The sequence below is a fragment of the Rhincodon typus genome, chromosome 3, assembly GCF_021869965.1.
Source record: "Rhincodon typus isolate 14 chromosome 3, sRhiTyp1.1, whole genome shotgun sequence".
Classification (NCBI taxonomy): Eukaryota; Metazoa; Chordata; class Chondrichthyes; order Orectolobiformes; family Rhincodontidae; genus Rhincodon; species Rhincodon typus.
Window position 1 is genome coordinate 116168802 of NC_063334.1, and position 25210 is coordinate 116194011.

General features: G+C 43.0%; 1 protein-coding gene across 1 annotated transcript; it reads right to left on the reverse strand.

Annotated features, from left to right (window-relative positions):
• Positions 1–12652: 12652 nt before the first annotated feature.
• Positions 12653–24322, reverse strand: LOC109936560 (scrapie-responsive protein 1). The gene is made up of 4 exons (XM_020535161.2): positions 24299–24322; positions 21781–22005; positions 20791–21039; positions 12653–13226 (listed from the first exon to the last, which is right to left on the reverse strand). Exons 3-4 carry the CDS (start codon positions 21024–21026, stop codon positions 13175–13177), a joined length of 288 nt encoding a protein of 95 aa, XP_020390750.1. The 5' UTR covers positions 21027–21039; positions 21781–22005; positions 24299–24322; the 3' UTR covers positions 12653–13174.
• Positions 24323–25210: the final 888 nt, after the last annotated feature.

Genomic DNA, 25210 nt, shown 5'->3' on the forward strand with positions numbered 1-25210 from the left:
GATGAAGATCTCACGTAAAGTATGGAACATACCATTTAACTCAACATGTCTATAATAATGTCTGCTGATTCTCACGTATTCCACCACTGTCTTCGTTTTGTTTGCTAATGGGCCAGTGCTTCAAGCTAAAGTGATAATTAGCTGAATTTGTGCTGCAGAAATACTTTTGGTTACTTTGAAAGATATATGGATAGAAACTCAGGATTTGGCTTAAAAAAATTCTTTCGGGTAACAAACTTAAATTCAGTTGTTCAAGCAGTTGGACAGGAACATGAGCAATGACTCTTTCTTCTAGATTTATAACGTAGTTGAAAGTCTGAAGAGTTATGTTTTTGGAATTCCAGTTAGCTGGTAGGATTATTTGCTTCAGGGGTGCCTGTATCTGACAGCGGGTATGAATGCTGACTGGCAAAAACCCATAACTTTGAAATCATCATCATCCCCTCACCTACCACTTCATATATTCAATCCATCCACTGCCCACCTTCCATCTTGCATAAGATGCAAATTTTCTGAACTTGATGCACCACCAAGTTACTTGTTGGTCAAGAAATGGGAGACACAGGAAGTCAAAAGCCAGTTTCTTGTAACAAACCTCACCTATTGAACGAGATAGTAGGAACTGCAGATGCTGGAGAATCTGAGATAACAGGGTGTGGAGCTGGATGAACACAGCAGGCCAAGCAGCATCAGAGGAGCAGGATGCTGCTTGGCCTGCTGTGTTCATACAGCTCTACACCCTGTTATCTCGCCTTTTGAATGGCAGACTTTGATCCACCTCACCACCATGAGAGTGGTCCCTTGATAATCAGGTTCAGGACAAACCATGTCCCTAGTACAGCAAAACTGTTCTGGGGCCTTGAAAGCAAATGATACATTTGTATTAGATCTGGTAATGTGTAATTAAGGCAGTTGTATACTCTTTAAATTTAATACCTTTTGTTAATTAGCCATGGATGGTGCATTTAACTCTTTCTCAATGGAACATGAAAGTTTTATTGAGTGTCTCCTAGACTGCCACTGCTCTTCCCCCTTATCTAGTAATCCATATTACTATTTTAGCCAACTGTCTTCCCTTGTCGTCTTTCTGTTTAAGACACCAGTTTCAGATCCAAATTTCTTGTGAATGTAATCTGATGAATTTTACAATTTAATCCTACCTAAAGGATTCTTGCTAATTATTCACTATTACTCATTAACTAATCCAATCTCATTACCCAACACCAAATCCAAAACAACATGTTTTTTGTTTAGTTCTACTATGTATTGTTGTAAGAAATTGTCCAGAGTACATGCTATGAATTTATCCTCTAGGCTATTTTTGCCAATTTAATTTGTTTATCTTTTTGAAGATTAGTCTCCCATGTTTATTGTACTTTTATTATTGATTTTTATACTCTGTACTACAGCGTCACTACTGTCAAGGACTCTATAAACCACTCCTAGCAGTGACATATTTTCTTTGTTATTTTGTTTCTGTGCAATATGATTCTACATTTAGATTTTGAGCTGAATTCTTTTTTCATTACCGTAACTCTACCCTTTATTAACAGAGCCACCTCACCACCTTTTTCCTTTCTTCCGATCATTCCAAAATGTGAAACACCCATGGACATTCAAGTCCCAGGTGTGGCCTCTTTGCAACCTTATCTCTAATAACTATCCTATTATATACTCAATTATTTCTATTGTGCTATGAATACTTGCAGCATTCAGGTAAAGACCTTAGAATTCTGTCTTTTACCTTGTGTATTTTCCTACTGACTTTAGTGCATTTCATTTTTCTATGCTCTATCCCTGTCACACTCTGCTTATCTTTACCTGAATTGCTGTCCTACATTATTTCCTTGTTCATTTTAAACTTCCAAATCTACCCATACTACTGTTTAGCTTAAAATATTCTCTACAAGCTATAGTTTTACAATTTGCAAATACAATAGTCTCTCCAGTGTAAGGTCAGATGGGTGCTGGGGGGAGGGGTTGATGTTCACTGCACAATGCTCAGTATATTTTGTAATTCCTCAAGTACTGAAGTAGCCTGTGTCCATGTGTAACAAGACCGGGACAATATCCAGACTTGGTCTGCTAAAGGGCAAGGAACAGTTGTGCAACACAATAATCAGGCAATGATCATCTGCAACAAGAGAGGGTCATAACTAAATCCCTTGCTATCAATATCCTGCAGATCAACATTGGTCAGGAACAATTGGATTAACCATCACCGATACGGTGACTACAAAAGCAGGTCAGAGGCTGGGGATTTCTGCAGTCAGTAGTTCATCCACCATCTGCAAGGCCAAAGTCAGAAGTCTGACAGAATATTCTCCACTTGGCTGCTTGCTTTAGCTCCAACAGAACTCAAGCTTGATGCCAACCAGAGCAAATTAGCCACTTGAATGGCACCACCTTCACCATGCATGCACAGTGGCAGTTGCGTGTATCATCTATAAGATACAACCACGCAACCCAGACTCCTTAACAGCACCTTCTGAGCCCACAGCCTTTGCCAAGTAAATGGGGTGTGGGCAACTTCAGAAAACACCTGCAAGTTCCCTTCTAAGTCACGCACCATTCTGTCTTTGAATTATGTCGCTGGGTCAAAATTGTGGAAATCAGTTCCTTATAGTGCTGCAGTGTCCTTGCATCTCGAGGACTGCAGAGGCAGCTCACAACCTTTTCCAGAGTAATTAGAGGTGGGTGATAAATGCTGGCCTAATCAATCACACCCACATCCCATCCAAGAATTTAAAAAAAAACTCCCCTCACATGAATGGCTGTCTGCACCACAGTGCAATTGTAAGTTTGTTCATCCATGTGACTGTTCCCGCTGTGGGTCTCAAGATGCAAGATCCTCAAACCTGGTGGATAATTACAATGGCTGGGGTTCCTCTGTTGCTATCTTTTGTAGCTCCTTAACTGCATTACTCTTAGTTACACCCTCACGTCTCGCACCTTGGCTACTTCAGGTTTGCTCCAATGTCAGTGGTCTGATTGCCTCTCGCAATGGAAAAATCCAAGTAACCTCCTCCCTGACACAGTAATCTCCAAGGCACCGACTACAGCTGAATGACCTGGGGCTGAAGGTTACTCAATCTGCAGCAATTTGTTGTCATTGTTGCCTTGGATCACACTTGTGTCCATCGGCTCTCGTGCTTCAGCAACAACACAACTTCTCTGCTATCTTTATTGTGTTTTATTTAACTGCTTAGGTTTCAAGTTTAGAAGTATTATTCAACTGTTGTCTGTAACTATTGCAAGTAGTTTAATAGTTAATCTACAAATTTAATACAACACTTTTTAATCTTCCAAGTACCAGTTTATACTACTGTCCAAGTTTAAAGATATTAATTGTCAAAACCCACCAAAAACCACCTTGCTGCTCACCTACTTAAAGCTGGAACACTCAGCCACTATTTTAGACACTGTTGTCATATGGGGAGCAGTTGAGGACTCTGGGTCTGTATTCAATGGAGTTTAGAAAAATGAGGAAGAATCTCATTGAATCTCTCAGAATACTGAGCGGCTTGGAGAGAGCGGACATGGAGAAGCTATTTCACCAATAGGAAAGACTAGGACTCCAGGGCACATTCTGAGTGAAGGGAGGATCTTTTAGAACTGAGATGAGGAGGAATTTCTCCAGCTGGGGATCTGGAACTAATTGCCGTGGAAGGCTGTGGAGGCCAAGTCACTGAGTGTATTTAAGACATTGATAGGTTCTTGATGAGTAAGGAAATCAAGGGTTAGTGGGAGAAAGCAGGAGAATAGGGTTGAGAAACACAGTAGCCATGATCGAATGTTGGAGCAGACTCAATAGGCCGAATAGCCTAATTCTACTCCTGTATCTTACGGTCTTATGAGATTGTAAATAAAAGGATTGCAGTGGCTCAGGAAGGTAGCTCACCACCTACTTCTCCAGATCAATCTCAGATAGTTAATACATGCTGCTTAGCTGAGGCTCATCACTTGGATTGATTTTTAAAAAAAACTGAATAAAAGCAGCAACTTTGCACTGGAAGCTCCTCACACACAGGCCTCACCCCATTTAGTGTTCACATGCTGTGTGAAGATAACAAAGATAAGCTGGTAAAGGAGGTGCATGGCATGCTTGCCTTTATTGGTCAGGGAATTGGGTACAAGATTCAGGATGCCATGTTGCAGCTTTATAAGACTTTGGTTAGGCCACACTTAGTGTTATGTTCAATTCTGGTCTCCACATTACAGGAAGGATGTGGAGACTTTAGAGAGGTTGCAGAAGAGGTTTACCAGGATGCTGCCTGGATTAGGGAGTATGACCTATAAGGAGAGTCTATAAAAACTCGGGTTGTGTACTCTGGAGCAGTGGAAGGGAGACTTGATAGAAGTCTATAAAATTATGATGTCTAGATAGGGTTGATGGCCAGAACCTCTTTCCCAGAGTTAAAATGCCTAATACGAGGGGGCATGTGTTTAAGGTGAGAGGCGGAAAGTTCAAAGAGGACAAGTTTGTTTGTTTGTTTTTTTTTGAGTGGTAGGAGTCTGATATGCGCTGCCGAAGGTGGTGATGGAGGCGGATACAATAGGGGTGTTTAAGGGATTGTTTAGATGATCACATGGATAAAGGCAGGCAGAAGGAATTTAAATTAATTTGGCGTCATGTTCAGCACAACATTGTAGGCTGAAGGGTCCGTTCCTGTGCAGTACTGTTCTATGTGCTGTGTTCGAAGTCTCATCTCTTCCAGGAAGACTTGATGAGCCACACCCGAGTTGCAATAGCTAATTCAGTTTCCTGCTACATCCAGTTGATTGACAAATAATTGCCATTGCTAGGTAGTCTTTATAAATTAGGCTCATTAACCTAGCTTGCAGTCTTAAAATTCAAAGTCAGAATCTGACTGCTAACCTAAATTATAGTTTTACAGTTAAGGAAAAATGTTTTGCAAAGAATCCCACCAACACCAAATTCCTTAGTTAGCAGCTGGGTCTCATCACATTCCATGCAACATGCAGGAGTCCTTCTATTTTCCATCAGTGACCTGGGGTGAGGGTGTTGGACTCCACAGTCTGTTACAATTTGCAATTATAGCAATTCATGGACTCCCAGCTCTACTGTTTATTTTAGTGCTGTGGAGTCTGTGGATTATGTATATATCAGTTTGCACTCCCTTTTTAATTACCTGAAAATCCTTCTGATGTGTGTTTGGTTGTACTTCGGCCCAATGCTCCTGATCTTTGGGCACCCAGTGCAGAGGGGTGTGGGCAGGTCAGAGGACCTGCTTGTGGTTCTGCTCCTGGATGTGGCCAGGCTAGCTATGAACAGGTCCAGGCAGTGGACTGTTTGGGGGTGGTGGGGGGGGTCATCTCTGCCAACTGCCCTTCTTCTGCGGTTATGTTCGAGCCCGGGTGTCGTTGGAGAGGGAGCGTGTGGTGTCCATTATGCTGTCAATGCTTTTAGAGAGAGGTGGTCATTGCAAGGGGTACAATACACTTATTTCCTGTTTGAATACAATTTTGACTTAGCCCTGTCCCATTCTCCTTACCACCTCCTTGCCTTTGGTTTGCATTGTCCTTCACAGGCTTTGCACGTATGCAATTGGAAACGTGGATGATTTACTGGTGGTGGTTAGTAGAAAGAGAAAGAAAAACCTGTCGATTTGGTGAAGGGTTAAAAAATAAAATTGGTTGTGTGCAACAATACCTCAGGATATTAAAAAGAAACTGAAAATGCTGAGTCAACAATTATTAGGCAGGTGGTGGTGGGCTGATTATAAAAGAAAATGGACTGAGAATCGTGATGAGGTTAGCCATGACCTTATTGAATGGTCGAGAAAGTACAAGTAGATGAACTATTAGTAGAGAAATGGTGCTGGGACAATTGTTGGGATTGAAGGCTGATAAATCCCCATGGCCTGATAATCTACATCCCAGGGTACTTAAGGAAGTAGCTCTAGAAATAGTGGATGCATTGGTGGTCATCTTCCAAGATTCTATAGACTCTGGAACAGTCCCTGCAGATTGGAGGGTAGCTAATGTCACTCCAATATTCAAAAAGGGAGGTGGAGAGAAAACAGGGAATTGTAGACCGGTGAGCCTAACATCGGTAGTGGGGAAAATTCTCGAATCCGTTGTCAAGGATTTTATAGCAGAGCATTTAGAAAACAGTGGCAGGATCAGACAGCATGGATGAATGAAGGGGAAATCATGCTTTACAAATCTGTTGGAATTCTATGCAGATGTAACTAGTAGAGTTGACAAGGGGGGAGCAATTGATGTAGTATATTTGGACTTTCAGAAAGTGTTTGACAAAGTCCCACAACGGATTAATGTGCAAGATTAAAGTGAATGGGATTGGGGGAAGTGTATTGAGATGGATGGGAAATTGGTTGGCAGAGGAGAAACAGAGTAGGAATTAATGGGTCCTTTTCAAATTGACAGGCAGTAACTAGTGGGGTGCCACAGGGATCGGTGCTGGGACCCCAGCTATTCACAATACATATTAATGATTTGGATGAGGGAACAAAATGTAACATTTCCATGTTTGGAGATAATACCAAGTTGGGTGGGAGGGTGAACTGTGACAGGGATGCAGAGATCCTTCAGCATGGTCTCGACAGTTTGGATGAGGTGGGCAAATCAATGGCAGATGCAGTATAATTTGGATAAATGTGAGGTTATTCACTTCAGAAGCAAAAACAAGACAGCAGATTACTACATGAATGGCTGTAAATTGGGAGAGGGGAGTGTGCAGCGGGACCTGGGTGTCCTTGTGCACCAGTCACTGAAGGTAAATATGCAGGTGCAGCAGGTGGTAAAGAAGGCAAATGGTATAACAAGGTGTAGAGCTGGATGAAGACAGCAGGCCGAGCAGGAAGGCTGCCGTTTCGGGCCTAGACCCTTCCTGCTCCTCTGATGCTGCTTGGCCTGCTGTGTTCATCCAGCTCTACACCTTGTTATCTCAGATTCTCCAGCATCTGCAGTTCCTACTACCTCGAAGGCAAATGGTATGTTGGCCTTCATTGTGAGATGTTTCGTGTACAGGAGCAGGCATATGTTGTTGCAGTTATACAGGGCCTTGATGAGACCACACTAGAATATTGTGTGCAGTTTTGGTCTCCTTTTCTGAGGAAGGATGCTGTTGCTCTCGAGGGAGCGCAGCAAAGGTTTACCAGGCTGATTCCGGGGATGGTGGGTATGACGTATGAGGAGAGATTGACTGACTGGGTTGGATTGTTTTTGCTGGAGTTCAGATGAATTGAGGTGGGGGGGCGGCGGGATCGCATAGATACTTATAAATTCTAATAGGACTGGACAGAGAAGATGCAGAGAGGATGTTCCTGATGGTGGATGTGTCCAGTACCAGGGGTCACAGTATGAGGATTCAGTGTAGACAATTTAGGACAGAGATGAGACATTTCCTCACCCAAAGAGTGGTGAGCCTGTGGAATTCATTACCACGGGAAGTAGTTGATGCCAAAACATTGAATGTATTCATGAGGCAACTAGATATAGCACTTGGGGTGAATGGGATCAAAGGATATGGGAAGAAAGCAGGATTAGGCTATTGAATTGGACGATCAGCCATGATTGAGAAGAATGGTGGAGCAGGCTCGAAGGGCTGAATGGCCTCCTCCTGCTCCAATCTTCTATGTTTCTATGTAATTGACTTGTTCTATTTCTGATGTTCTTGCAGTCACTGAAACTGAAATTGTTCACCAGATGCTGTAGCAATGTTTTCTGTTGTTTAACTTTCTTATGAACATAAAATAATCCTCTACATTTCCAGTAGAGGTCACACAATAGCAGTGTGTAACTCCAGAAAGGCTGGACAAACGTTCCCAGAAAAACAAAGGTTAAATGTAGACCAGTTAGGGATTGTTGTACTGCCCTCCAAAACACTGAAAGACCTTCGTCCCACTGTTCCATTCAATCCCTTGTGTCCACATTCAAACAGTTTGCTGAAACCCATCCTTAGCCCTTGGACTCGAAGGAGAGAATCTTCTCAGCCCCTGAATGATGAGGACCTTGGTGAGAAAGTTAGGGAAATCAAGTGAGATTGGCAGGAATGAGATTTTCAACATTTGAGAGCAAAAAGAACCATTCTGCAAACACATGTTGCATTGCTACTAAATACAAGGCCTATTTCCACACATTTGTGTGTGTTTGCATCTCATGATTGATTTAATCTTTTCTCGTGCAGTTTCCCATTCTCCCACCTGCCATGTAGAAACCAGGCGGTGACAATTTCTGACACTAACATCGGAGCGGGTACCTGGTTTCTCCTGCCGTCCTCTGTGGAAAGCGGTCACCAGCGTCCTAGGGCATACTCCATGGACAGCAACTGCACGCACTCCCCCACGTCCACTTAAATTGACATCGGTCTCATGCCAGTCTCACCACACTGGGCGACACATCACTGGTACAATGTGGTTTGACACTTTAATGCTGCACTTTGGAGTGCAGGAATAGGCACCAACTCGTGGATTAGACCATGGAGCATTTGAGGCCTTCTTGCTTGCTATCTTAGCAATTGCTCACTTTACGTCTGTTGATGCTCACAACATCTTAGCTTTGCCTTGCCTTTTTGCATTTTGCCACCTCAGCCAGCGGTTAAAGGCTCAAGGTACTTCTGTCTTGACTTGCTGGTTAGCGTAGTCAAAGCCAGGCAGCTTGCTATGGTAGTCCAGTCATCAGTCAAAGGGGGTGGACATGTTGCTGAATGTCACTGTGCTACTTCAATCTCGTGCCCATACCTGCAGCAGTGTATGCAGCAAACTTACTGCATTGTACATTAACCAAAGGGCCAGTCTCAAAGTTTAAGAGCAGTAGTTCTCCGAGTCAAGGACAGCCTCTGATATCAGTTCAGGGACTTGGACGCAGTCCGTCAGTAGCTTAGGGTGGTTGGAATCAGGGGGTCTGTCTCTCTACAGTTCAAGGAATGGGCCACGGTCAGTCCTTTGCCACTGATCCAGAGAGTACTGCTACGTTAGTCAGAGCTGCACACGGATTAATCGGGCATCTGGTTGGTCAAAGGGTTGAACCACTCAGTCCTGGAGATCCATCCTTTTAAAGGTCAGGAAGGGGGTTATCAGGGGCTGCTGCAGGAGAGAGGCTGTGGAACTCTATTCTCGGGATTGGAGGCAGCGTGCTGGGATGCATAGGGAGTAATTATTGTGAGCTGGAGAACTCCACATACAAGGGGTGGAAGACAATATAGTATAGAAGATGTGGAGACGCTGTTGTTGGTCTGTGGTGGACAAGGTTAAAAGTCACATGACACCAGGTTATGGTCCAACAGGTTTATTTTAAATCACAAGCTTTCTGAGCACTGCTCCCTCACCAGGTGATGTCACTTCACCTGACGAAGGGGTAGTGCTCTGAAAACTTGTGACTTCAGATAAACCTATTGGACTATAACCTGGTGTCATGTGACTTTGACATAGCGTAGAAGGGAAAGGGGTAAAATGGGAGAAGGGGACCAGTGGACTACTTTGGCTGGCATGATGATGCAGTATGTCTGGCATAAAGAACATGTGCTTTTTTTAAAAAAGGAAAAAAGACAAAAATAGTAAATTCCAATGAGAACTATTTCAAAACCAGTGTTATAAAGGATTGTTGCATGGTTCGAAAAACATTGAAGTCTTGGGGTTCTGTGTACAGCTGCAGCTGGATGGCAATAATTATTTGATTGGTCTATGGACTAGTGACCAATTGCTGATGACAAAAGCCTGTGGTTTGCAGGTAACTGAACAGCTTGGGGCTGAGAGAGAGAGACAGTATTTTGATCTCTAACAATACTGGAGAGATCTTTCTGTTCTCTGCCATCAAAACCTGTTTTAATCCTGAAGAAAACCAGTTCACTTACAGCTTACAAATGCTAAAGGAAAAACTTTTAACGGATGCCATTTATAAGTGAACAAGTCACCTTGTGTCCCTTAAAATATCCAAAGAAAGATGTCTGAAATGCAACATTCTGACCAGTATCAGAACAGTAAGGATCATCACGGCAACACAGAATAGGAACCACTGAACCACCTCCTTGTTTTCCTCTGCCTATAACTTATTTTACTCTGTCAGTGTACGTGTGAGAGAGGAAGTTTTATAAGAGTATTAGAATTTAATATGTAGTATTATATGCTGATGATTTATAACTGTTTACCTGGAGATAGAGTCTAATTACTTATTACAAGTAGTAATAAGTATTAAACACATAAACTTGGTCCAAGTTTTCTATCCATTTGGGTCTGGAAATCCATTGAATTGGGGAATTTTGTGTACTTATTTTAGGTTGAAGATTCTATGTGTTGACTCCAGGAATAGTGATTTCCAATATGCTACCCCAGTACCACAGCGAGTCATTGAGTCATACACCACAGAAGAGACCCTTCAGGCCATCAAGTCTGTCCAACCTATGAACACTAATACCACTTTTTCAGCACGTGGCCCAATGTATGACATTTCAAGTGCGCACTCATATACAAGTGGTGAAAGACAACATAGTATAGAAGATGTGGAGATGATGTTGTTGGACTGGGGTGGGGTGAAAACGTCACCAGGCTCCACCAGCCTGGTCCCAAGTTGCCACCTGCATCAGTGCTGCATCCCAGGTGCAGGATTCCTACCTCCTACTACCCTCCCTGGCAGTGCATTTCAGATTTGCACCAACCTCTTGCCTCCTATCCACGTTGTCCATGCCCCTCATAATCTTGCGCACCTCATTCAGGTCCCCTCTCAGCCTTCTCTCTTTGAAAGAAACAACCTGAGCCTATCTAGCCTCTCTTCGTAACTAAAACACTCGAACCCAGGCAACATCCTGGTGAATCTTCTCTGCACCCTTTCCAGTGCAATCACATCCTTCCTCTAGTGCAGTGACCAGAACTGTACACATGACCTCTGTGCTCTATCTATGCTATAACCAATAACGGCATGTGTTCCATATGCCGCCTTAACTACTGTTAACCTGCCCTGCCACCTTCTGTGATCTGTAGACAAGCACCATAAGATCCTTCAGTTCCTCTGAGCTTCCCACTGTCCTGTCATTTATTGAATACTCCCTTATCTTGTTACTTCTTCCAAAGTGTATCATTTCACGTTTATCAGGCTTAAATTCCATCTGCCACTGATCTGCATAGCTGACCAATCTATCTATATTTTCCTGAAACCTAAGAGTCCTAACTATTAATGATCTGGCCAATCTTCATGTCATCCCCAAATTCACTCACTTATTCTCAACACTTGCAACTATTTTGTTTCTATATGTCAATGTCTGGTGACAGTGGGGATTGCAGGTAAAATGTGGAGATGATCAGTTAAACAGGTTCATTGGGGACTTGGGAAGATCAAAGCTGGGGCGGTTGATGAAGAGGTCAACCATGAGGAAGTATGAAGATCTGGGGGTCAGCTAGACTGAGAAGCCAACTGTGTCTCCCTCCATGAAACATGACTTTTTCTTAAATTGTGATCCAAATAGCAAGTTTGCAATGGCGTCAAAATGGTTGAGAGCATATGCCAGTCAACACTCCGCCACCCTATGTCTGCAGCTGGCATGAGGAGAAATAGCTCAGTCAAAGAACTTCCAGAAACCAGGCACCTGCTCTGGCCCAGGCACGCTCTGTCCTGTGATGGGCCATTTTTTCCTGGAGTGAGACAAAGGGCAGGAGTTGAGATTAAAGTGGTTGGCACAGCTGGTAGTATTGGCGCAGTGGGGAAAAACTGACCACGAGGAGGTCACACAGAGGAAATGCACAGTTGGTAGTATGGGAGGTTCTGGGAGTGAAGAGGGAGGTGAGAGAAAACGAGGGAAAGATGTGACAGCGAGAATGACAGAGAGCATGAGCCTTGGTGGCGGGTGGCGTGCAGTAGAAGAGATAGAGGTAGCAGACAAAAGGTGCTGGTTCTTACCTGGCAGAATGGAGAAGATCGTTGGCCTCCTTGCAGCATTGAGTAGGAACGCAAGCACCTTGGATGCAGCACTGACTCAGGTGGCAACTTGGGACCAGGCCGGTGGCGTGATCAGTTCTGCCAATCCTGAGAGAAGTGCACAGCTGTCCTCTACACCATCCTGTTAATGAGGACCTCTAGTGTCTATCGGCAAAGTGAGCTGTCAATTCTTTTCTGTCCACCGTGTCCGAGGCAATTGACAGGAACTGTGCAGAGCAACTCCAGGCTGATAGGGCTCGACCGGGTACGCAACCATGTTTTAAATAAGGTGCCAGAACCAGGAGTCCTGGGAGGTCCTGGCCTGTGGCAAGAGGGAAGATGCAACCAATGGAGCACCTTCGAGGTGTGGTGCATTGGTTATGAGGCGCATTTCAGAAAATAAGGTGAGAAAGTTAGATCGTTGATTTTGATTGATGTGCACGCGATAGGCTGAAGGGCCTGTTTCTGTGCTATAGATCTTTATGACAAGGACTCCAAATCTTGTTAGGCATTAGAAATAAACCATCCTTGAAATTCACTGAAATTGACACTTTGCCAATTTCTGGTAGTATTTGCCTCTGTTTAGGACTCAAGCAACCATACAGCAAAATACATCCTATAATTAAGGTTAGAATGTTTGTGCAATAAAATAAACTTTAACTCATTAGAACTTTCAGTATGTTTATTACAGCATATAAAACAATTACAATATAACGACAAAACTGTTTTAATAAAAAGTAAGAAAATCTATAAAACGGAGTGTTAAATTAGGTTTTAAGGTCCCACTTAAATAATATCAGTACTTGTAAGTTTTACTTGAATGTACAATTTTGAAAGGGTGAGTCAGCAGTTGGAAGGAAGACAAATACCACATTACATAATTAGTTTGGATAAATATCAGTATTTTAACTGCATTTTAGCTTCTTTTAATATCCAGAAATTAAACTTATTTCTTTATTAAAAACAAACCGGTGTTAAATATCATTGAACAACTATTTAGTAGGATGGCCCACAAAGATTGTTGATTGATATGTTAGATTGAAAAAGCATGTACATGGTTTAGTGTATTTTAGCATTTGCCCTGTATTGTCATTTGAGTCGTCAAACATAAAAAAAAATAACTTTTACACTTTTTCTCGTGCGAAATAGTACCTCTTGTGTTGTGGGTCACGTTCTACAAATGATGTTTTAGGAAGATCATAGGAGAAGAATTGTGTACTTGGGAAGCAGGTTTTTGGCAGACCAGTGAATGGTTTTCAAGCTGCTGTTAAATTTCTTTTCATTAGGAATTGCAAGGAATCACAAAAGAAATCTTTGGTCCAAAGAATATGTCCCTGAAACAGAACAAGATGTAAAGCTGTTAAACTTCAGCTGTTCTTTCCAAGGTCTTATTTCAGTTTTGACAGATACTCTCAGAGGTGGTTGAGCAGTGATGATCAATGAGCAGTGATGATCAATGAGCAGCACTTGTTAACGGGTGATGCTAAACTCGGGGAGTGCAGCTGGTTAATGAGTGGTGCAAGTTAATGTTGGCAGACTTAGCCCACTAGTAATGCCAGGCCCAACTACAATGTTATCTTCATGCAGATCCCCCACACACTGCTGTAGGTTAACTGCATGGTGATTTGGAGTGACACTCTGACCGATTCTTCCCCTTCCTTCCATGGGGTCATAACAACCAACTGTACTGACCATTCCAGTGTCCCTTTTCTTATAGCATTTATTGCCCATCCCTAATTACATAGAGGGCAGCTAAGCGACAGCAACATTGCTGTCTGGAATAGGCCGGTAAGGGTAGTAGTTTTCTTTCCTAAAGGACGTTAGCGAACCTGATGAGTTTTTGAAAATAAGCAACTATCATCACTATTAAACAAGTATATCAGATTTTCATTGAATTTGAATTTCACCGTGTGCCAAGGTGGGATTCGAACCCGTGCCCCCAGCTGCCAGTTCTGTACTACTAATTCAGTGTCATCGGTGTTATGCCATCACCTCCCCCAGTCATTGCCGAGAAAGGACTGAGAATTTTTGGAATTCTTTGCCCAGAGGGTTGTGCATATTCCATCATTGACTAAATTTTCAGTTCAGATGGAATTAAGGGATTCAAGGGATACAAGAATGGGTGAGAAATTAGATTAAAATTCAAGATTAGCCATGATTGCATTGACTGGCAGAGCAGTCTGAACAAATTGTGTGGTCTGCTCCCGCTCCTTACTTTAGTTTTTGGACAGCACCTCAATTTAAACTCTGTCAGAAGTGTGACTTTCTGCAATGCGGTTCTTCTTCAGTACAAGACAGCAGTGTCAGCCCTGGTTTTATGCTATAATCCCTGGAGTGGGATTCAAAATCCACAGCCATCAGACTCAGAGGCTCCCACTGAAGCAAGGTCGAAACATGAACTTATCCTGTGAAAGCCATTGTAAAATTTGAATAAACAATTTAAAAGTTCATGCCAGAGTTCTTCGGTGCTACAGTATCAGTAAGATGACATTGTAGAAACGGGGACAAAAGCTCTCTATTAGATACAAAAACAAAGTTGCTGGAAAAGCTCAGCAGGTCTGGCAGCATCTGAGGAGGAGAAAACAGAGTTAACGTTTTGGGTCCGGTGACCCTTCCTTAGAACTCAGTTAACTCTGTTTTCTCCTCCACAGATGCTGCCAGACCTGCTGAGCTTTTCCAGCAACTTTGTTTTTGTTCCTGATTTACAGCATCCGCAGTTCTTTTGGTTTTTACTCTCTATTAGATATTTCAATTTAAAGAAGTTCCATTTCTGTTGACTACAAAACAATGCCACACTTACAAAGTTACATTTCACAGAATTCAATGAAACTGGACTAAACCTGAATATCTGCAATCTGCTGACCAAGGCATATACAATACGAATGCAATTTGTCAGAATCCACACAGTAACCTGCTGGACATCATTTTTATGATCCATTAAATAAAACTCAATCACCTAATTAATTTTAAGGATGAACTGTTGCTGTGCTTATATAACATATTGACCTAGATCTTTCCATCTCTGGATAGTAACAGCCTGGGTGTACACTGGAAAATGCATGTTGGGATGGTTTGGGAGTCCTGACTCTAGCCTGAGAAATTCCAACTTCTGATGGGCAACTGCCCACCATCAACAACCCTCTGATTAAAGGCCCCAAATCCGAGGTACAGTTGGACTGATTTACCCAATTTGTTAGCAAGGAAGTGTTAGAGGGATTAAAGCCCACACACTAACTATGTATGAATCTGATCATTTGACACTCCTATTACCCCACCATTATTACACTAAACCTCCGACCTCACCAACCTTGTCATGGGACACCTACCCCAACCCTCACACCGCACTAGACCCAATGCCCCGTGCTCCCCACTATTATTCCAGACCAAACTGACCCTATTGACTCAGAGCCTATTCTGTTTCCAATCACCCCCATTCCCTGGCCCCCAAGATCACCACCTCAACCAGAGCTGCCTCAACAGGCCTCAAACTCCTCTTACCTAAACTACACTAAGGACTCTCACTTAACCTGCCACTTGTCACCCTATCCCTCATCAACTGGGAACTTCATCCTTGGCACTCTACCATCTCACCCACCTGGCATCTTACCTGGCACCTCATGTCACACCCCCACCTTCCACACCTACTGCCTCGTATCTGCTCACCCACCTACTAACCATCCTGTCAGGTAACTTAGACACCTATGTTCTCTCAGCGCTGTTAAAGTGAATTCCAGATGTTTCAGTCTTTGAAAAACAGAAACTTGTTTAGAAACAAAGGGGCATAATTTCAACACAGAGCCACTCACTGCTGTATGGGTGGATCCCTAGCCAGGACTAGACTGCTTCAGCTGAGAAACCTCCTGGCCCAGAGGTTCGCACATGTACACACTTACCTTTGGAGGTTGTTCTATTTTTTGTTTGACAAGAGTCAGAAATTACGAATCTGTTCCTGATCGGAAGTAAAATGTATGTACTTAGGGTATTTTGGATTTTCATGAAACTCCCACTTGAAGCTTAAGATGTTGCTTAAGTCATTGCGCATTTTTTAATTTGTAAAAAAAAAAATTACATTTTCTCCATGAGTTTATTAAAGGTGTAAGTATATTATGGTTATTCATTGCAGGATTCGCTAAGGCAGTATACACCACTGACATTCTAATTTCCAGAAAATTACTGCTCCGTTGTTCTGACCATACGGCAATTTTGTCAATTAGGACCACCGTTTTTTTTTCCCCCCTGGAGAACAGTGAGTCTTTGGAATAGCTGCTGGCATGTACAGTGAGGGCCTATTTACTACAATTATTTCAACAAAAAGCTGAACCTTTTTCTGGCCGGGCCTGCTATTACATCATATATGAAAGAACAGTGCGTAGCATTAGCAAGACCACACTTGATCTCCAGGACTGACTTTGATCACTCAAGAGTGAGTCAGAGGAGAAGTTATTGAGTCATAGGGCTCTGCAGCACAGAAAAAGTCCCTTCAGTTCATTGAGTTCACGCTGGTCAAAAACAACCAGCTAACTACTCTAATTGCATTTTCCAGCACTTGGCCCATAGCCTTCTATGCCTTGGTGTCACAGGTGCACATCTAAATACTTCTTAAATGTCATGAAGGTTTCTGCCTCTATCACTCTTACAGGCAGTGAGTTCTAGATTCCTACCACCCTCTGGGTAAAAAAGATTTTGCTTTCATCCCCTCTAAACTTCCTGCTGCTTTCCTTAAATCTATCACCTCTCATTATTGATCCCTCCACCAAGGGGAGGAGTTTCTTCCTGTCTGCCCTATGTATGTCCCTCATAATTTACACCTCAATCATGACCCCTGTCAATCTCCTCTGCTCTAAGGAAAACAACCTCAGTCTGTCCAATCTTTCTTCATAACTAAAAGGCTCCAGCCCAGGCAAAATCCTGGTTAATTTCTCTCTCCCTCTCCAGTATTATCACATTCCTCCTATAATGTGCATTCCAGAGCTGTATGCAATACTCGAGCTGTGGTATAACCTCCTTGCTCTTAAACTCTATGCCTCAGCTAATAAAGGCAATAATTCCATATGCCTTCTTAACCACCTTATTCATCTGTCCCGATACATTAAGGGACTGGTGGACATGAACACCAAGGTCCCTCTGATCCTCAATATTTTGCAGGGTCCTATTCTTCATCATGTATTCTCTTGCCTTGTCATCCTGCCCAAATGCATCACCTCACATTTATCTGAAAGTGAATTCTTAGATTTTCTTGCGAAAATTAGTTGTAATTTTTAATCTTTCTTTGTCACTTAGTTTTTTGATGTACTGTGATGTCTATATAATGTGATACATTAACAAGGCATTGCAATTGTGAGAGACAGGGCCTCGTGGAGTTGATACAGTGATCAGTGGTTTGGCTGCAATTATTTACCATGTATATTAATGGCTAGGATGAGGAAAGTGAATGTGTTGTAGCCAAGTTTGTGAATCACGCACAAACATGTGAAAAAGTAAGCAGTGAAGATGATACAAGAGTCTGTACAGCGATAGAAACAGGTTAAGTGAGTGGATAAAATCTCGGTAAATGGAATATAAAGGAAAATACAAGGTTATGCACTTCAGTTTTATGGTCTAAACATAGGCTGGTTTCCTGTTGATCCTCTTTAGTCTATTATCACTGACTCCATTTCCCTCCCTAACAACTGAGGTTGAACAAGACTACACCCAATCATCATTTTGTATTTGACCAAGATAAGTCTACCACTCCTTTTCTGGACCATCACCAAGACCCCTTACTTCCAATGGCCTGACTTAGCCCTGTTCAGCTATGTTCCTCATGCTCTTGGGCTGACATTTATTATCCGTTACCCTTTGAAGGTAGTTGGAAGCTGACTTCATAGAATCCCTACAGTGCAGAAGCAGGCCATTCAGCCCATCGAGTCTACTCCACAACCTCCAAAGGGCATTCCATCTAGGTCCACCCCCACGCCTACACTATCCCTACATTTCCCATGGCTAATCCACACATCTTGCACAGGAAAGCAATTTAACATGGTCAATCCACCTAACCTGCACATTACTGGACTGTGGGAGGAACCGGAGCACCCAGAGGAAACACGGGCAGAATGTGCAAACTCCACACAGTCACACAAGGCTGGAATCAAACCTAGGTCCCTGGTGCTGTTAGGCAGCAGGGCTAACCACTGAGCCACCATGCTGCCCCATTCCTGTTGTTCATTTGGTGTAGGTAGACCTACAGTGCTGGAACGGAGTTCCAGGATTTTGACCTCTTGGCAGTCAAGGAACAGAAATACATTTGCAAGTCAGCATGTAAGTGGCTTGGAGGGGAACTTTCAGTTGATGGTATTTCCATGTATCTCCTGCCCTTGTCCTTCTAGCTAGAACTGGTCGTGGATTTAGTCGGTGCTGTCTAAGAAACCTTAGTGATTTGCCGCAGTGCATCTTGTAGGTAGTACACACTGCTGCTCAGCATCAGTGATGGAGGGAGCGAATGTTTGTGGATATGGCTTCAGTTAGGAAGACTGCATTGTCCTGGATGGTGTCAGGCCTCTTTAGCATTTTGGAGCTGCATTCATCCAGGCAAACAGGGAGTATTCCATCACACTCCTAACTTCTGCCATGTTGGTGGTGGACAGGCTTTTGGAGAGTCAGGTGGAGAGTTAATTGCTGTAGGATTTATAGCCTCTGACCTGGTCTTGTAGCCCACTGTGTTTATGGGGCGAGACCAGTTTCTGGTCAATGATAACCACCTTGATAGTGGGGCATTCAATGATGGTCAAGGGACAATGGTTAGATTCTCTCTTATTGGAGATGGTCATTGCTTGGCATTTGTGAGGCATGAATATTGCTTTTCTTCAGCCCTAATCTGGATATTGTCCAGGTCTTGCTGCATTTGGATATGGACTGCTTCAGTATCTGAGGAGTTGTGAGCGATGCTGAACATTTATGATTGATGTGGAAAGTCTCTCCCTTATAAGGTACTTTACAAAAGGAACAGAAAAAATGTATTTTGTAAATAAGCATTGGCAATTTATTGATGAAGAAATAAAGAGGCCTGCGAAGGCTTGGCAGAAAAGATGGGTTTGGAGCAGTTTCTTAAATTGGAAAGACTGGGGAAAGAGAAATCGAGAAAGGGAAGGATCCATTAAAGATCAGAATCTGAGAACTGGAGGATGCATGTGTACAATAGCTGGGAAATACAAAGCATTTCACATGAGGGATAACAGAGAGGCTATTGGCCCTTGTGCTTATAACCGGGTAAACTCCACGCCAACATCTGCAGTCTGTTTTGCTGTATTTAAGAATAGAAACTAGAAAGTTGTGATCTGACTTGAGAACATAAGAAATAGGAGCAGGTCATGGATTGCTTAAAAAAATCCATCTGGTTCAGTAATGTCCTTTTTAAGGAAGGAAATCTGCTGTCTTAGCTGGTCAGACCTACATGTGACTCTTGAGGTACTGAAATGTAGTTGACTATTAACTGCCCACTGGATATTTAACCATGGAGAACACATGTTGGCCTAGTCAGTAATATCCACACTCTGTTAACAAATTTTAAAATATTTGGTATTTTCTGTTTTAGTAACCAAGCATCTCAGCGATGGAATTTAAGGCTGAGGAGACACCTTGTCAGTGGACGTGATGGCTCACTGGTATTATCACTATACTCTTCGTCCTGAGACCCAGATAATATTCTGCGTACCTGGGTTTGAATCCCATCATGGCAAAAGGTGGAGTTTTAATTCAGTTGAGAGTTTAATGATAACCACAAAATCATTGTCGATTATTGTCAGAATATAAACATATAAACAGTCATTTTCCTAGCTACCATCAGTTCTGAGGAAGGGTCGCTCAACCCGAAACATTAACTCGGACTTCCCTCTGCAGATGCTGCTAGACCTGCTGAGCTTTTCCAGCAATTTCTGTTTTTGTTTCTGGTTCACTAATGTCCTTTAGGGAAGGAAACTGCCATCCTTACCTGTTCGGGCCTATACAGAACTCAAAACCCACGCAATGTGATTGACTCTTAATTGCCCTCTGAATGGCAAGGAATGGCAGCTTAGTCAGCAAAGCCCACATTCCATAAGTGTGTAATCTTATCCTGTTACGCATGCCTTAGACCCCCCCGGTAGACGTCCGAGTAGTGAAAAGGCTCTGGCGTCTGGTATAGGTTATTCCTTGCTGTAAGAGACCATGAGTAGTCTGAGTTCAGCTCTTAAGTACTGTTCCTTTGTCACTGATCACACAATCTAGGCCCGCGATTTTATGCAGATAAACACAATGACTTCATCTATACACTGCAAGATTCTCCATCGTGTTAAACCAAAGCTGAGAGTGTCCTCTTGCCTGGAAGGAAAAGATTTCACAGAACTATTCCGAACAGCAACAGATTTCTGGCTAGTGCCCCAGCCAACATTTATCATTCATCCAACGTCACCAAATATGCGGGAACTTGAGGAAAAGAGCTGCTGTGGGTCAACAAATACAGCAATATTTCACTGGCTAGAAAGCACTTTGAGATGTCCGAGTTGCGGAAAGTGCTTTCCAAGTGCAGGTTATTTGTTTACATGTAGTCATTGCGTTGTGATATTCTTGGACACATCTGAGCCAAGTCTTCTTTGTCTTGGAACGTTTTTCTTAACTCACAAGGCGCTACATAAATGCAAGCTGTGGAGGAGACGAGTTGATAAATATTCAATGCCCTTTGTTATTTCTAGACTTCGTGGCATTTGTCAGTCAGTGAATTGCAGCACATTACAGGGAGAAAGTCTGTACTAGTTTGTTGAGTGAGTCATTCACTCCTGGCAGTGTTTGCAAGTATGGCCGAGCATGTTATCACTGCTCCCCCTAACGGCAACAGCAGGAGGTACGTGTGTGTGTATGTGTGTGTCTGTGCAGAAAGTGACTTACTTGGGGCAGCAAAGCAATTCTTGGAAATTGCAGTAGCACACAATCTCACAGTCGTCCCCGGCCCAGAAGTGATCCGTCAATCCATGGTCTATGAGCCGTAAGTGTTCGGTCCCTTCGGGGATGTTATGGCAGCTTCGACCCTTTAGCAGCTTTTTGTAGCACGACGGGCGATTTGTCGGCATGGCTTGGGTAACCAGCAGACAGCTCAAAAGCATAAGAACAATAGGCTTTTTCATTTTTCACTGGAGGCTGAGGGGCAGAACATGCCAGGTCTTTTATCGACATGTATATCTTTTAAACACACAAGATATAAAATAACCTGGACGACCTCGCCATGTTTAGACAAGCCAAAAAAGACTGATTTTATTTTTCTCCTACTTTTGTAATACCTTCCTTAAAATAATAAATTTAAACAAATCAATCCAAAAAAATCTCCGCACCAAATATGAGCTTTTGATTTTGTGCATTTGCATTGTTCGTTCACTTGAAACAAATCTATTAAATAAGGTTAATTTTACAACCCTGGAAGGCGTGTGTGTGGGGATAGTCAGTCATTCTCAGTCAGATAGGGTTGTTGCTACGTTACCAATTCATGTAGAATTGCACACTCGAAAGAAAATAAGACTTTTTAAAAAAATTGCTTTTTTTAAAAAAAACGAGAAATTTAAAGAAACGAGATGAAACACATTCAGTGGCAGCCCATGCGTGGAATCATTGATTTTTATGAAAAGGGCACACTTTGAACCTAGCCATAATCTGCAATTGCAAACTGGAACTTAGTTAACGTTTTAGATAATTCAATTTTGACGGCAAATAGAATGGGCTGAGTGCAGGTTATGTATATATTAAATTTACTTTGAAGATTAACTGCTGAGCTCCAACTGTTGCTGCTCCCTTTTTGTTTTACAGATACGGAACTGGGGATTTTGAATACGTGTTTATTTACACGTTAGAATGAATGTTTAAATTTGTGGTTTAAAGATCACTTACCTTTCTAGAGTAGTGTGTGCCTACAGCTGAGGAGGACAGATGTGAACGCCTGGACTCTCTCCCTCAGTATGGGTTTATAGAGGCAGCAGCCACAAACGGGGCTTTGTGCTGGTCAGGTTGTAACCAAAGCTCACAGGCTCTCTTCTCCCACCCCCTCAGCCATCCAGGGATTAAATATAACTAGCTCACTTCAACAGCCAGGATCCAGGGGGGAAACATTATGTGCTGAGAGAAAAAAGAAACAGTCACTTCACTTTGGAAGGAAGCATTGAATACATAAGAGCAGGAGAAATGAGAAACTGCCTTCACCCAGCCCCCTTAACCCTGTGTTAAGGGTCTGCAGGGGACATATGTCATTGTTTGCATTACCCTCTTGTATAAAGACCTGTTTTGATGAAGGTAGCAGTTCAGGTTTGAAGGTAGAATTTAGATCCATCTCGCTCAAAGCCACCCTTTGTTCTTAATCCTTCGCAGGCCTCAGTCTCTTGGCTATGGTCTATCTAGCCATAGATTCAGAGTTTGTACAGCATAGAAAGAGGCCCTTCAGCCCATCATGCCTGTGTGGGTCATCAAACATTCATCAATTCTGAGATAGTGGGAATTGCCGATGCTGGAGAATCTGAGATAACAAGGTGTAGAGCTGGAGGAACACAGCAGGCCAAGCAGCATCAGAGGAGCAGGAAAGCTGACGCTTCGGGTCTGGACCCTTCTTCAGAATCTGATCCTATTTTCCAGCACTTGGCCCTTGGCCGATGGTGTTTCAAGTAGTTCTTAAATATCTTAAGGGTTCCTGCCTCTATCATGCTTTCAGGCAGTGAGTTCCAGAAACTGACAACACTCTGGGTGCAAAAAAAATTCCTCAAATCCCCTCTAAACCTCCTGCTCCTTACCTTAAAACTGTGCCCCCCTATTTGCTGAACCCTCCACAAAAGGGGAAAAGTATCTATCCAGTCCTTGCTCCTCTGAACTTTGTCCATATCAGTCAGGTCTCCCCCTCAGCCTCAACAACCCCAGCCTATTTAGCTTCAATTCACAGCTGAATTGCTCCAGCCCAGGCAACATTCTGGTGAGCCTCCTGTGCACCCTCTCTAATACAATCATAACCTTCCTATAATGTGGTGACCAGAACGGCACACAGTAGTGCAGCTGTGGCCTAACCAATGTTATATATAGCTCAATCATAACGTCTTTACTCTTGTACTCAGTGCCTTGACTAATAAATCAAGCATCCCATATGACTTCTTAAAAAAACTCAAAAGAACTGCAGATGCTGGAAATCAGAAACAAAAACCCAAAATTACTGGAAAATCTCAGCAAGTCTGGCAGCATCTGTGGAGAGAAATCAGGCCCAGTGACCCTTCTTCAGAACTTATGGTAACTAGGAAAAAGTTGCTTTTTATGCAGAAGATAGGGTGGTGGGGGGGGGGGGGGGGGGGGGGGGGGGGTAAATGATAGGTGGGGATAGAGCCCAAAGAGAGAGAGAGGAGACGAACAGTCGGACAAACAAACGATTGAATAATGGTCAGCTCAGGAGAATGAATGGCTGCTAATGGGGACTATTAGTGGCTAACAATGGGTAGTGCGTAATAGGAAACCACGCTGCAATGCTCCAGCAAAGCTCAGCACAAGTTAGAAGAATAGCAGAGATAGTAGGAACTTCCGATGCTGGAGAATCTGAGATAACAAGGTTTAGAGCTGGATGAACACAGCAGGCCAGGCAGTATTAGAGAAGCAGAAAAGCTGACGTTTCGGGTCTGCACCCTTCTACAGAAGAATAGCACCTCATTTTTGACATGGGAACTCTATAGCCTTTTGGACTCGATATTGAATGCAACAATTTTAGGGGTTGAGACACCTTCTCCCATGTCCTTATCCCAAACCCACACACCAGGTCTTGATATCACAAGATCTGCTATCATGCACTACCCATTGTTAGCCACTAATAGCCCCCACTTGCACCTATTCATTCTCCCAGGCTGAGCGTTATCCACTCCTTTGTCCAATTGTTCTCCTGCCTGTTTGGGGTCTATCTCCAACTATCCTTTATTCCTTACCCCACCCCATCTTCTGTATAAAAACCAACCATTCCCTAGCCACAATCAGTTCTCAAGAAGGATCGCTGCACCCTAAGCATTAATTCTGATTTTTCCCCACAGATGTTGCCAGACTTGCTGAGATTTTCCAGCAATTTCGGTTTTTGTTGCATTTGACTTCTCAAACACCTTATCTACCTGTCCTGCTGCCTTCAAGGATCTATGGACATACACACCAAGGTCATTCTGATCCTCTGCACTACCTAGGACCCTACCGTACACTATGACATCTGACCAGCTTATCTACTTAAAAAGGAAACACTGAGGGCCATCGGGAAGACGATTGGGGCGGGAGGGGGTCACTTGCATTGAGCTAGCACAACCTGAATAGGCCGAATGGTATGTTTCTGTGATTTAATAGTTCTGTCTTGCACTTGGCACTAAAACAGAAGAGGGAAAAAATGATATCAAAAGGAGGAAGTTACCTTCCTTTACCCCAAGTGTTTCTGCTGCAAGTGTGTTTGCGTCTTTTTCTTCCCTCCCTTTGAAACATGTAACTTCCTCCTCCCTGGCGTTACAAGTTGTTTTCTGGACATTTTAAGACCCATTTATGGTCTGAATTGTTGACTGTCAGCCCGAACAGCAGGCTATTTTTTTTAAAGAAAACAAAAACTACTGGCTCCCGGAAGCCTGGAGACTGACGGCGGGCAGGAGTGTGGGTAAACTCGAACAGAGCTTCCAGTTCGTTGCAGTAGCAAACTAAGCTCTGCAATTAACCAACTGCTTTGTCCGGTCATTTTAATTTTGTTCTTGTTTTGCTGCATCTATTTCACGTTTGCCTACAACATGGCAATCTTTCCGATGAATATAGCTTGGTGTTGCTCAACATTCTCTCATAACTGCATGCGCCCAGAGAGAGAACTGAAAACTATTTTGCCAATAACGTCTTCTAAAGCGAAATAATCTCACAAGGAGGAGGAAAGTTGTTTTTTTAAATGGGGGAGTTGAAGAGAGAGACATTCTGCCCCCTGCTGACGGCTGAGTGATGCACGACAGTATGAGAGAACGCCCAGTCCATTCATTGATGTTTAAGGACACTAGGATATTTCACTGTAAGTATTACTTGGAGATTAATCTCGTTCAGATTTTAAACCAGGCAGGACAACTGATTCAAACGCACAGAAACTGCAAGTCCTGCACCATCTATGGAGAGAGAGACAGAGTTAACATTTGGAGCCTGGTATTCTACTTCAGAAGTGCTGGTCAGGATGACTGATTGGTAAGGGTATTGTCTTGAGAAATGAGCCAGCAAATATCAGTCGCCTGTTTTGTTGAGTTGAAACAAGCACAGTGCCCGTCATCATGTCTGCATCTCATCGCCAGAACTTTCCAACAAG

Bases quoted from the DNA above. Each gene is read 5' to 3' on its own strand.
- LOC109936560 (XM_020535161.2), bottom strand. From the start codon at position 21,026: ATGAAAAAGCCTATTGTTCTTATGCTTTTGAGCTGTCTGCTGGTTACC. The intron at 13,227-20,790 runs GTAAGTCACTTT...GTTCTGTTTCAG, and splicing joins GAATTGCTTTGCTGCCCCAA to GGACATATTCTTTGGACCAA.